Source organism: Strigops habroptila, chromosome 11 (assembly GCF_004027225.2).
Source record: "Strigops habroptila isolate Jane chromosome 11, bStrHab1.2.pri, whole genome shotgun sequence".
Taxonomy (NCBI): domain Eukaryota; kingdom Metazoa; phylum Chordata; class Aves; order Psittaciformes; family Psittacidae; genus Strigops; species Strigops habroptila.
The window spans coordinates 8,146,401-8,158,865 of record NC_046360.1 but is presented as its reverse complement, the minus strand read 5'-3'; the positions used below and the strand labels follow the sequence as shown (position 1 = coordinate 8,158,865).

The window sequence follows — 12,465 nt, the reverse complement described above, 5'->3', positions numbered from 1 at the left end:
CCGAGGGCCGGCCGGTGCGTGGGGCGGCCCACAGGAGCCGAAGGACTTAGGCGGGCGGGGAACCGGAGGTCAAACGAGGCCCGCGGCCGGGAAGGACGAGCTCTGGGCCTTGTCGGAGGGAGGGAGCGGCAGCGCCGCCGCGTCCCGCCTGGCTCGGCTCCGCTGCGGGCGCCCGGCCGTTTCAGGCGGCTCGGGCACGTGCGTCTCCTGGGGCCTGTCCCTCCCTGAGCAGGCCGAGGCTGTGCTCCCGGTCCACCCGGCGGGCGCCCTGCAGCGGCCGCGTCTCCTCGCGACCGCGAGGGAGCCGGAGCCGGTCCCGTCCGCGACCTGGCCGCTTTGGAGAGAGCCCTCTCCTTTTCTCTCCTTCATTCTTCCCCTCCTTCTTTCCCGCCCCTCCCCCCGCCCCAGCCCCTGGACTGAACCCGTCGTGCTGCGGCCCGGCGAGAGGAGCAGCCCCACGTGCTTACATAGCGGCAGGACGGGATCTTACCGTGATAACGGGATCTGCTTTCTCTCACATGTGCTATTCTGAATTACGCATTTTTCACTTCTTCTGTAATTAATTGGTCAGACACAGAACAGATGATGAATTACGATACAGAATGTGCTACTTGCTACTGGAGGAGACATACCTAAAAGTTTGGCCAATGTTTTTTTTCCTTTTTCTTGAAAACAGATGTGACTTAATGCCTTTTGGCTTTTTTTTTTCCCACACGCTGGAACACTGGGGACATAAAACTAATGATAGCCAATGTGGTGTTGACATAACCAAGATCTATTTTGCGGCATTCTCACCTAATTGCCTGTTGCTCCTTTTTACTGTTTTTTTTTTCCTGTTTAATGAAAATAGTGCTTCATGTCAATTGCTTTATGCCTGTGTGGTGTGTACCTGCTCTATAAAAGGTATTCTAAGTAGAGCATGTAAGAGTGGACTCTTTCATCTGAAAAGTGAAAATAAGATTTAAGTGTCTTTGATGTATAAATTGTTTTTACCTTTCTCTGTTATTCGAACAACAGCACAAAAACCCCAAATCAGTTCCCTTGAGATAGCTGATTGTGGCCTCATTAAACTTGCAGATGGATTTCCCTTCTAGGCTTCTGTACTGAATCCTTAGCAGTGCATATGTATGAAGTAGTGGAGATGTTTATCCTTTAGTCACTAGTCACATACTAAAGACAGTTCTGAAGCTTAATGAATGCTATTGTATGTTCTTAAATAACTAATTAGGTTATATTTTGGCCATTTACCCATAACATAAAGCTCCTCAAAGAATATTAATGCAAAAAACTTTAATTCTTAAAGAAAACAAACAAACAAACAGAAAAACCCCAGTCATGTGTGTTGCAGCCGTGCTTCAAAAATACCTTTGATTGTGGGTGATTCTCATACTTGATTGGAATAATGAACTTCTGCAAGTAATGTGTCTCTTAAGCTGGATTGGGTGGTTGTACTGGTGGTGTATTTGTGGAGGTTTTTTGTTTTGTTTTCTTTTTTTCCCACTAATGATAGGTCATTAGCCACTAAGAAATAGTAGTGCTTTAGTAAAACACATTATATAGGAAAAATAGGTGAAGACGTTATTTTTCCATAACAAAGAGCTCCAAAGCTGAGCCTCTGCTCAGTTCATGAGTGGTAGGACTAAAATATCTGGCACTGCAAGAGCACCTGGCTTTTTTACTTTTTTTCTTTGGTGTATGTTGTCTTTAAACATTTGTTTTCCACTATAATAACTTTTCTTTATTGTTACAGGATATTTCAGTTACTGAAGTATAATTGCTGAATAGTCACAAACGTTTTAAGTTTAAACACAGGTATAAGTACTTCAGATTTTAAGTACATAGCAAGTTTTTGGTTTTTTACCTCTCTCTCCAGGAAACACATGATGAGCATGATACTTCAACTGAAAATGCAGATGATTCTAACCATGATCCTCAGTTTGAGCCCATAGTCTCCCTTCCTGAGCAAGAAATAAAAACTCTGGAAGAAGATGAGGAAGAACTCTTTAAGATGTAAGTAGGATAGGATATTTCTAAATTAATATATCTAGGTGTTTGTTAGGCTTAAATTTGAATGTGTTTATAAAAAGCTAGGTAACTTGTTAGGACTCTCTGTCTGTGAAGTGGTAATCTAAGTTGGTAGTTATTTCCTGTGGTGGCAGAGATTGAGTGGGGGAATGATTGATAATAGTACCCCAAGAAACTCTAAAGTCTGGAAAAATAGAAGAGAGCTGATACTACAAATCTGGTTTTAATATTGTTTAGCCTAAAAGAAAACATTGACCTGGATAATAATTAGAGGTTTGAAATTGTGTGATCACAGTATAAAACAAGTATCTTGAGGGGAGAAGAATGAGATGTATGTAGTGTTGCTGCCATGCATCCCCAGTTGTAAAGGGTGAGGTATGATATGCTGAAACAATAAAGGCAATAGATGCAGTACAGTATTGGGACATTTGTGGTAGTACCTTTCTGTTGTATTAAATGTAGTTTTACCCTTAGATTAGGCTTGTTGTCAAATCAGGATAGCTTGCTTAAGATGTATGATCTGTCTGAAGAAACATGTAGGCTAAAGGCTTAAGCAGTGTTTTGAATGTGATCCCTGATGTGTTTACTTTAAATAGGTTTAAGAAAAGACTGCTTTTACTTAATCACAGAAGGGTATTGTTCATCTGAAAGAGCGATTTGAGTTCTCTTTATACAGATTCTGGTAAAAACTAAAGCAATGGTCAGTTTTTGACAAGCATGGTGAGATCTCTGACCATTAGGCCTCTCTGTGCATGTGATGTGCAGTATCAGATGGAAAGAAGAAATTCTTTTATTTAAGAAGGACGTAAAAAGAATGTAGAAGAACTACAAAGGGGTGAAGAAGGAAAGGAATCCTTTTTTTTTTTTTAATGCTGGTTGTCAACTTAGGGGAATCACCTACTGAGTGCCCAGCTGGACTTTCAAGGGAGGACTTGCTTTAGAACCAAGTAGTTCTGCATCAGAGCATCTGTTAAGAGTATCATGTTCCAACATACTTTTCTTGAAGCACCTGGTTTATTACAAGTACCTATCCCTTGCTCTTTTATATTTTCATATATATCCTGTAGTATGAGTAGGTGCTTCCTTTTCTATAGCAGTCTCAGATAGTTTCTTGGATCAGTTTTGACTAATGTCCCAAACTACTGTTTCTCTTGGCATAATACCATCTTGGAAGACTAAACAGTGATGTTGTGAAGCAGGTGTGTTGCACTGCAGTGCAGCACTAGGCTTCCTTTAGTCCTCATGTAAGAAAAGCAACAACTTAAGTTTTAGGAGTTAAAAGGAAATGAGTGACTCTAGAGGGTGAGGCGCTTTGTTAACAGTTGATCAAATATTAGACTTGGAATTATGCAAGAGTCTTCTTAGCCTCAAGGTGCTCAGTTTCTTGAATTAATAAATATTGCTGGTTGGATGGAGCAGTTGTATTCATAATATATAGAAAAACCCTAGCTATAGCAAAATGTGGTAATTAGCTACCTTAATTTAAAAGGCGGCCTACACCAAATACATTTATCATCCCCCAAAAGCATGTCCAGAACCTGCTGAATTTTAGAATTACATATTTCCTGATAGTTTGTCACTAAATATGAGTTTCTAGTATCAGTTTCTCTGAATGCTGAAGCAGAACAGGGAACCGTACCAAAGTAATTGCTTGCTTTCTTGTGTGTGGCTTTTAAAACAACAACCGTACTGATCGTGTCGAGTCTGCTGTTTTGATAAATGTTTCTACATGCAGGCTAACTTCTTGAATTCTCTCTTCTTCAAGGCGAGCAAAGCTATTCCGATTTGCATCTGAGAATGACCTTCCAGAATGGAAAGAACGAGGAACTGGTGATGTAAAACTCCTGAAACACAAGGAGAAGGGAACAATTCGCCTCCTCATGAGGAGGGATAAAACCCTAAAAATCTGTGCAAACCATTATAGTATGTTATACTTTACTCGTTGTTTTTAAATTAAGCTTGTCAAAGTGTACATTGTAGATTAAGTACTCGGTATCTTTTTTAGTAGCAGGTAGAGAACTGCTGTGTGTCTTTAAAGAGGCGTGAAATTCATATTGGACTGTAAATAGAGTTGTCTCTTGCTCTGCACACGAGGCTACAAGTGTCAAAAACAATGAGTGCTTATTTCTGTTAGTGGAAAGAACCTGTGATTTGTTTTGGTGATTGTCTGCAAGGATGGGACTAGAAGTTTTTGGGGTTTTGTTGTTTTGGGTTTGGGGTTTTTTGTTTGGGGTTTTTTTCTTTTTGTTCCCTTTCAGACTCTGATAGTGTTCTAAAGACACTTTAAAATTTAGCTGGGATAGGCAGACATTATGCGATTGATCCCAGTCTGTGCGTGCATGTTCTTTTTAATGGTTAATATAGTGTAGAAAATAATAAGAAATAAAGTGTGCTGGCTGTTTTCATAGAAGAATAGGAAATAAGTAATCATGTAACAATTTACTACTTTGAGTTGATAGAAGCAATTGCTTAACCATCAGAAAACATACTGAGGTGCTAGACTAATCTGTGGCTGCCTTTCTCTGCTTGTGAAATAAACTGAAATGAACATGGTATATTCAGCTTATCCTTTAAAAAGAAGGTGTAGTGAGAGCTAATGGAGCAGGAGGGGTTTGTTCCTTTGATCCTCTCAATAAAAATAAACATGAAAGGGCAAGACAGACTTGAAAGTCAATATAACTAGCAACAAGTAGACTAATTTGGTAATACTTTGTTACTTGCTTGCTTTGGTAATACTCAGGTTTTTACATGAAGAGTACAATAGTATTCTGTGGGGTTAAATTACATTTAGATAAATTGAAATAACCTGTTTGAAGTAGCTTAAGACAAATATGAAGTTGGAAGCAGTAATGCTTGTTTTCTCTGGGCAGATCTCTTCAGAAAGTCAGGCTATTCAGAGGACACAGTTGCTCCTGTTTAGTAATTGAAATGGCTAATGGGAAAGAGGTGTAGTCACCAACCAACAAGAATGAACCTTTTGTTTAGAAAAATAAACGTTACACATATGCAAAACAGAATTGGTAAATTTATAGTGTTAGTCTCCAAAGGGGTTTTTTGTGTTTTCCAAAACAAATTGCATTACATTAAACAAAATGTAATTTGATCTCTTAAGTTTAAAAAATGCAAGAAAGTGAGTAGACTCTTCAGATTTCTCCCAGACTAAAGAAAGGACCCAGGGGGTGAGGAGATAAAAAAAAGCCCTGTTTAAACTTTGCATGCGTGTAATGTAAAAAAGTCTTAGAGCAGTGTGACAAGTAACATTCTAATTTCTTCTATCAGTCAGGTGAAGTAATTATAGTGTCTTGGAGGGAAAGGGCTCCATTTACTGGGAAGGATCAAATGGCTTGAACGTATACTGTGCACATCTTGCAGCACTGCAAAATGTATAATGCCTTCCAGTAGACCTTTAAACTGACGGGAGAAAAATGAACCTGGTTTGATTAACTAATTGTAGGAATAAGGCTTTACTTAAATATTTTCTATAGTATGTAGTACTTTCAGTGTGCAAAAGAAGAATGAATGTGGTTTGACTGGGTGCCCTTTCCTCCTAAACCGTGTGACTGTTCTTCAGAGTTGTGCTTAGGGACTGCATCTCTCCTAGTATCACAGTCATCTGTTTTAAACAAGAATTGAATCAAACTCTGTTTCTTAAAGCAGGGAATCTAGCAATCTTTTATACAGTAATGGTCTTGCATCCTTTTATTTGACAATGTAAGGAAAAGATAGATATGGGCACCATTGTCTTCTGTTTATCCAAAAGTATTTTCGTGTAAAGTGCTTTACATAAGCATTGCAGCCAGTTGTCAGTAAGGCTTATGGAGGCTGGTGTAGAAAACATTTACTGTTGTGCTTTGTACATCTTTTAATGCTTTCCTTTCAGTCACACCTTTAATGGAGCTGAGGCCTAATGCTGGGAGTGACAGGGCGTGGGTCTGGAACACACATGCTGACTTTGCAGATGAAAGCCCCAAGCCTGAACTTCTGGCAATCCGATTTTTAAATGCAGAAAGTGAGTAGACTGGCACTGAACTTAACATTGATTCTATGCTGTTAAGTTACACTACATATCTAAACAATACTGTAAACCACTGTTGGAGATATGCTGTATCTTACCACTGCATGGTAGTGTTAACTAATTACTGCTTCAACTGAGAGAAGTTGGTTAATAACTTAACTATATGTGTTGACAAACAGTGTAGTAATTAGGTCTTCAGTACTAGTTGTAGAGCTTTCTGCCTTGGGCACTGGTTTTTTTTTGACTTAAGCCATTTCATGCAAGTGTAATGCCAATTTGAATAGAACTAAAAGCAGTAGTACTATGGGGTAAAGATGAGTACATGCAGCTTGCTTTCATTTATCTCAGGTACTCAACTGTAGTCGATTACATGTTTGCATTAGAAGCAAGGAGATGCTGACCTGAGATTTCTGGTCTGTCTGCGTTAGCAGAACATCTGATATTTTTCTGTAATTATTTTTTTGAGTAGCATCGTCGTTTTGATTAAATTAAAACACCCAGTGAAAAGTGCTGTCATAGTAGTTGGTGGGGTTTTTTTCCAGTAGTGAGTATATTGACTTCCGGAACAGAAAGTAGGTCCGTGATTACATACGGATCAGTTAGCTAGGGCTGAATGCTAATGTAGCTTTCCCAACTCCTTAGGATTGAATCAAAGAAGTGGTTTGGTTTTTTCTTGAAAAAAGAAGTAAAATGAAAGAGGAAAAATGTTGTGTTTCCTGCTTTGCCATTTGCCACGTAAGTTTTGTGTGTTAGCCACCTCTTCTCCTTACATGCTAGATGGCTAATAATATGGGTGTATATTTTTAAACTAGATGGATTTGCCTATATCTGGGAAGAACTTAGTATATCTTGCTTACTTCCTTATCCTTAAGTCGCCAATATCATGTTGTTTAGCCAAATAAATCTTTCTGGTCCAACTGCTTCTTAATCAGGAAACTAAAGGGGTTTGGTAACTACTTGGTCATCTTTGAAAAGTCTCCTTTCTGTTAGAAGTTGTTCAGCTCATTGAGTGTTTGTCTTGAGGGAGAAGTCCTCTTTGCCTGTTTATGCTTGCAGTACTGACTGCGCAGCTAACAGGTGAACAGACAGAAGCCTACCCTTCCTTTCTGTGGTGCTTGAAAAGGAATCTATACAAATACTTCCTGGACTAGTTTCATAGTGGCTTCTGAATTCCTGTGGGGCAACAGTGACCTCATGTGGTCAGTCAGACCAAGTTGGCATATACCAGATTACCTTCTTTACCTTTCTGGTGTTAAAAACTACCTTGCCTGATCTGCTTTTGTGTCTTGTTGCTTATATTACTTGTGTAGAAACATTATTGTTTCAACTGCAACAACTTGATCAACTGCTTGGAATGACTGTTAAATCAAGTGGTGGATTAAGCCGAAACATAACAAAGGTTATGCTTCCCTAGCTATTATAGTCAGGAACAGCTTGAGTCTGGGCCTTGGGTGTTGAATTTGAATGCTGTACTAGTGAAACAGGCTTTACCTTCCATTCTTGACGCTAAGAACCTTAAGTTATGGTGAGGAACTGGAGGTCTTTTAGGGTATAATGCAGCTGACACAGGTGGCAGCTCAAAGCTGATCTTCAGACTTTTGCACACAGTCGTATTAGCAGTGTCTGACATCTTATTCCTGTAGGCTAGGGACAGCTGGGAGTTAAAATAACTACAGAACAGCTCCTTCTGTCATAGTTTTAAATACCTTGCAAAATAAGGTGCTTTAATAGACTTGCTAAAAGAAATAAACTGCTTCTGCACAAGATGCGATTCAAGAGTTTTGCATAGCATCTTGAATGATTTCAAACTAGACTACTTCATAAGTGCTTACAAGTTTTGTTTGTACAAAACTTTTCCTCAGGTATCTTTACTCAATATTGGAAGTATTCAGTGTTGGAAGGAGGTAAAACTAATGAAAAAATATTTTATCTTTACTAAAACAGATGCACAGAAATTCAAGGCAAAATTTGAAGAATGCAGGAATGAAGTAAACCAGAGAGCGAAGAAAGGTAAGGTTAAAAGTCTAAGTGTAGTACCATGCTACTTGTTCTAGGTGTTTGAGTGGTTACAGTGCCCTGGAGTACTGTTTCAGCAGACTCACTCTGTACTGAACTGCAGTCTTCAGTTCAGGTGCTTTTTCTGTCTGCGAGAGTAATAGTTCACAGGAGTGACAATTGCCTTCTTTCTCATAGAAGGCTGTTACAATTGCTGTTGGGACATTGCCCTTTTGGAAGGGCTACTAAGGAAGCATTTCTGGTCTATATGACACAAATGAGCTATGAACACTGCAACCACAATGATATTTCCTCCTTCTAGTTCCCCTTCCCAAATTCCACAAATACATAATTATGCAAGTAGAATACCAATGTGTATGAAGTTGTAATGTTTACAGGTCTCTCTAATAGATTAATGCACTGCCGTGTAGAATTGCCTGCGTCAAGATAGCTCACCACGTAAAATAAACACCTCCATCTTTCTGAAGTACATATTATGAGTGGTTTGCACTTAGCACTCGTCAGGATATTTAAATCGGAGTTTTTCAGTCTTAAGAACTTCCTATTCTCCAGTTTCAAACTGGGGAACTTGACTTTCGGTTAAGATATGCAAGAAGCCAGGGGCTTGGGACACTGACTTGACTGGTCACTGTATGAAGTTTGTTACTGGTAGCAGCAAAGGTGACCAAATGTTCCATATTTCTCAGTCCCTAGAATTAGGCTCTCAAGTGGTATTTCTTGAACTGTGACATCTGAGGTAGTTACCAAAGGGAAAGAAATGGAATTAATCACTCCAGTGCTCAGTGGAGAATCTCATTACTCTTGTTCTTACTCTAAATACCAGCGGTGTCTCCCCCGCCACCTCACCCTCTACTTCTCTTTCCCCTCTAACAGGAAAATCCATTACTGTCAGTTTGTAACTTTTTTCCCTAATCAATCTCTTAGCAGGCACAGACAAAAATGATAGTGCTGATAAAGTTGCTGAAAAACTAGAAGAGCTTTCTGTAAAGGAAGAGAGCAAAGAATCTGAGAAGAAAGAGACCAAGGAAAAAACTGAAGAAAAGCAATAAATCATTCTGGGCCTTGCAGTTTTTCCTTTCCTTTTTTCTTTTTTTTTTTCCCCTTTTCCTTTTTTTTTTCTTTTAATTATTTTTATTTTTACAAGGGACTTTCTAAGGAACTGAATTCAACATTCAGGTTGTTTTTTCTAAGCTTTTGTCCTTTTGAAGATGTCTTCAGAAAAATCCATTCCCCAGTCATGAAAATGTACTGTGCTAACTTTCTTTTCCATAGTGGAAACACTTATTTATAGTCATCCAAAAGAGTGAATAAAACAAACTTGAAAACGGGATCAGAGGACAGAACTGAGTTTTCTATGTACTTTAAAAGCTTATGAATACACTTGTTTCATTGGGTGTTGAGATACATATCATCATACCTGTGGATTAACTAGGTTAACAGGGAAGATTAAGATTATATACATGTTTCTTATGTGGCTTCTAAAACTGTAATATAGCAGACCCTTCACGCTTTCTGCTGTGTGGTCCTGAGCAGGGAATGTGTCTGATTTTTGATGTGCAGCAGACTTCTGGAATCAGGTGATAGAGCATTCCTGCCACACTTTTAATGATGTTCCATCAGACAGTGAAAATAAAGGTGCGGGAGAAAATGTATTATGTGAGACTTGAGAAGTATTTTCCTCTTACAAGACAAAATCTCTTGTTGCCCCCATGTCCCATAAATGTGTTAAATTTTTGACTCTAGCACAAAGTTGATGCTATGGTCCCAGATCTTCCATGATGTGCTGCTTGCTGACTGAAGGCAGTGGCAGCCTCTTGTATTAAGGTGTATACAAAGGAATCTTAATTGTTTGAGTACCTTACTATGAGATTCCTTCATGTCAGCATAACATAAAAGTTGTACTCTAAAATCTATAGCTTTTCTCAGTGCTTTGGACCTTGCATTGTTTTTACAAACCAGAGGGGTTCTGAACTTTTAAGATGCATGTTGGAACAGTTATATTGTACAGACTCGAGGGGTGCTCTCCTTGTCAGAATGGGCAAATTGATCAAGTCTTTTCCCTGCAAATTTTTCTGTTTATCTGGTTTCAAGCTAGTGCTAGACAGTAGGGAAAAAACCTGTAGCGAGCAATAAAATCAACACGGTTTGAAGTCTGATAGTGGTTAACAGTGAAATTCGATTAATCTAATACAAGGATAGTATTAGGATAGGATGAAATTCCATAATACTGTTTCCAAAATAATTATGAAAACTGGACAAAACTTGCTAAACTAAGACTGTATGATCTTAACATTGGATAGCAAGACCTTTCTGTCTTCATAAAGGAGCTTTCCAAGTAAGTCAGGCTCTGCAGTCTACCTGAGGAAAATGTATTTCTTAAAATCTGGTCTTTCTACTTTAGCACTTCCTTTTGCTGCTACAATGAACTAGTCTGAAATCTGGAACTCTAATTAAGGTACTCACTTCATTCAAACGAAGTAATTCCTTTGGTGTTGTGTGTGTTCCCCTTCAAGTACAGCAGATGTCAAAAGTCTGTTGATTAACAAAGATGGTTGAAAGGTAAAGTAAAATGCTCTTTAGTGTTTCTGGTTTGGAAATAACAAGACAAAGCTATTCTGAAGTACTTAACATTTGAATGTAAACGCCAAATCTTTATCTGTGAGTCACTGTAAATTCTCTGATCTGATAATGTCAAACAGTGTGTCTAAATTGATAGAAATGCCATTTAAAAATTTCAAAATAAATTTAAATTTTCATTTAAAGGATTTGCTTTTTATTTAAAGAACTCTTACTGGGAATGCATTTTTAGCCTGCAGGGGCAGCACAGTGATGAAGGCAGCAAAATGGGTGAGTTTAATTTCGCTGTCAAACATCATACAGAAGAGGGGAGGAAACACTTGAATGACTTAATTTGTGTTAATCTTAGATATTGATGACTCCTGCTTAATGTTATTTCCCTCTCTTCTTCCCCTCTTTATTTACTCATGCATGCTTAAATGATTTCAAGACATTTCCATTCCTGTTTAGGTTAACTGGTCCCTGTTTACAGTTCATGGATTACAGCCATCCTTAATACAAGTCTGCAGTCTCAAAGAGCCAAGATATGAGGGACCACTAAGTAAAATAATTTCTCTGGATAAGCATTTCGCTGAAGAATGCTTAGTCTTCTAAACTAAAGGATGGTTAGTCAGTGTTCTGGTCACTTTAGAAGCCGTAGGTGTGCTCTTCTACAAGTTAAAAAGCAGTAAGTATTTTTAAAATTGATCTCAGTAAAATAAGGTTTTGTGGTTTTAAGTCATTCTAGTGATAAATTTTCTTATATGTAACATAGACTATCAAGATATGTCCTTGAAATGTTTTTGTAGCTTTCTGCACACTGAGTAAGAGTTCTAGCTGATGTACTGTCATCTTGTCCCCCTGCCCAGGTTACCAGGGTTTCCTGCTTTCCTATCATCTTCACTGTTAACAGGGTCGTTGAGATGACAGAACGTGATCTGTCTTGTCAGGCAATAGAGAGTCTTAAAATAATAGCTTGGCCCAAAAATTGTAATCGTCCTTTGACCAAAAGGTGGCTTGTCATGCAAAAGTTCCTGAACCTGTGGGCAACAGATTCAGGTAATATCTGCAGTGTGATATAAATGTCTGCGCTTGTTTGAAGGTATTATGTAATAGTAGAAATGGATCATGCAGAAACATAACAAATTCATTGTTCAGACACAGTACAGAAACTCAGTGTTTAATTCCTTCAGTTTGTAGGGGTGTATTGAAATTTTTCTCTAGAATCCTAGAGACAAATTGGTTTCTAGGCTCTTTTATCACCTGCAGTTGAATAGTGGCTACTTTCCCTTTTACTCCCAGTGAGGCACAGTAACTTCTGGCATATTTAATTGCTGACTAAAATAATGGGGAATATAGCCTTGTTAATGCAGATGGCTAGAGAATAAAGTTGCTTTAAGCACTTCTCACTTCAATAACAGTGTTGCTAAGAATATGGCTGAATCTTACAGAAAGTGTTTTTAAGACGTTTTAATCCATTTTCAGTAAAACCAGAAACTACAGTAGGATTAGTAAAGCATTGTCAGGTGCTAAAGTCTAACTTGTACAAATTCTGCTTGCTTCAGGGGCAGAAAGATGCTGTATAGCCAGGCTCAATAACCCAGCCTTTGTTGGTGCTGAGTTTCTTGTGCATAAAACTGGATGAATGAGTGTCTGAGGACACCTGAATAATAAATTTAACTTAGAAATAGTTAAATTTGATTATCATCAAAATAGTATCTTAACAAGTATTTAAGGTCTTAAAAAAAAGACTTTGAGGTTTTTTATTATGAAAAATTCAAAGTAGTTCTCTTTAAATTCTGTGTTAATTATTTTGAAGACTACATGAATAGGTTGGGGTTTTCTCAAGGAAT

At 38.4% G+C, this 12,465-nt stretch overlaps 1 protein-coding gene and 1 non-coding gene across 3 annotated transcripts in view; both read left to right on the top strand.

Moving 5' to 3' along the window:
• The window catches only part of RANBP1 (RAN binding protein 1), a 12,917-nt gene extending 452 nt beyond the window's left edge, over window positions 1-12,465 (top strand). The window contains exons 2-6 of one of the 2 annotated variants that reach the window (XM_030500605.1): window positions 1,874-2,010; window positions 3,791-3,948; window positions 5,906-6,034; window positions 7,985-8,050; window positions 10,947-12,465. In XM_030500605.1, coding sequence (XP_030356465.1) covers window positions 1,874-2,010; window positions 3,791-3,948; window positions 5,906-6,034; window positions 7,985-8,050; window positions 10,947-10,957 — 501 coding nt within the window. In that variant the 3' untranslated portion in view covers window positions 10,958-12,465. Of the gene's footprint in view, window positions 1-1,873; window positions 2,011-3,790; window positions 3,949-5,905; window positions 6,035-7,984; window positions 8,051-8,980; window positions 10,819-10,946 lie in introns of those variants that run through there. The other variant, XM_030500604.1, reaches the window with a different exon arrangement.
• Window positions 8,133-8,265, top strand: LOC115614955. Its single transcript, XR_003993906.1, has one exon. It is a non-coding gene; the product is annotated as a small nucleolar RNA SNORA77 (small nucleolar RNA).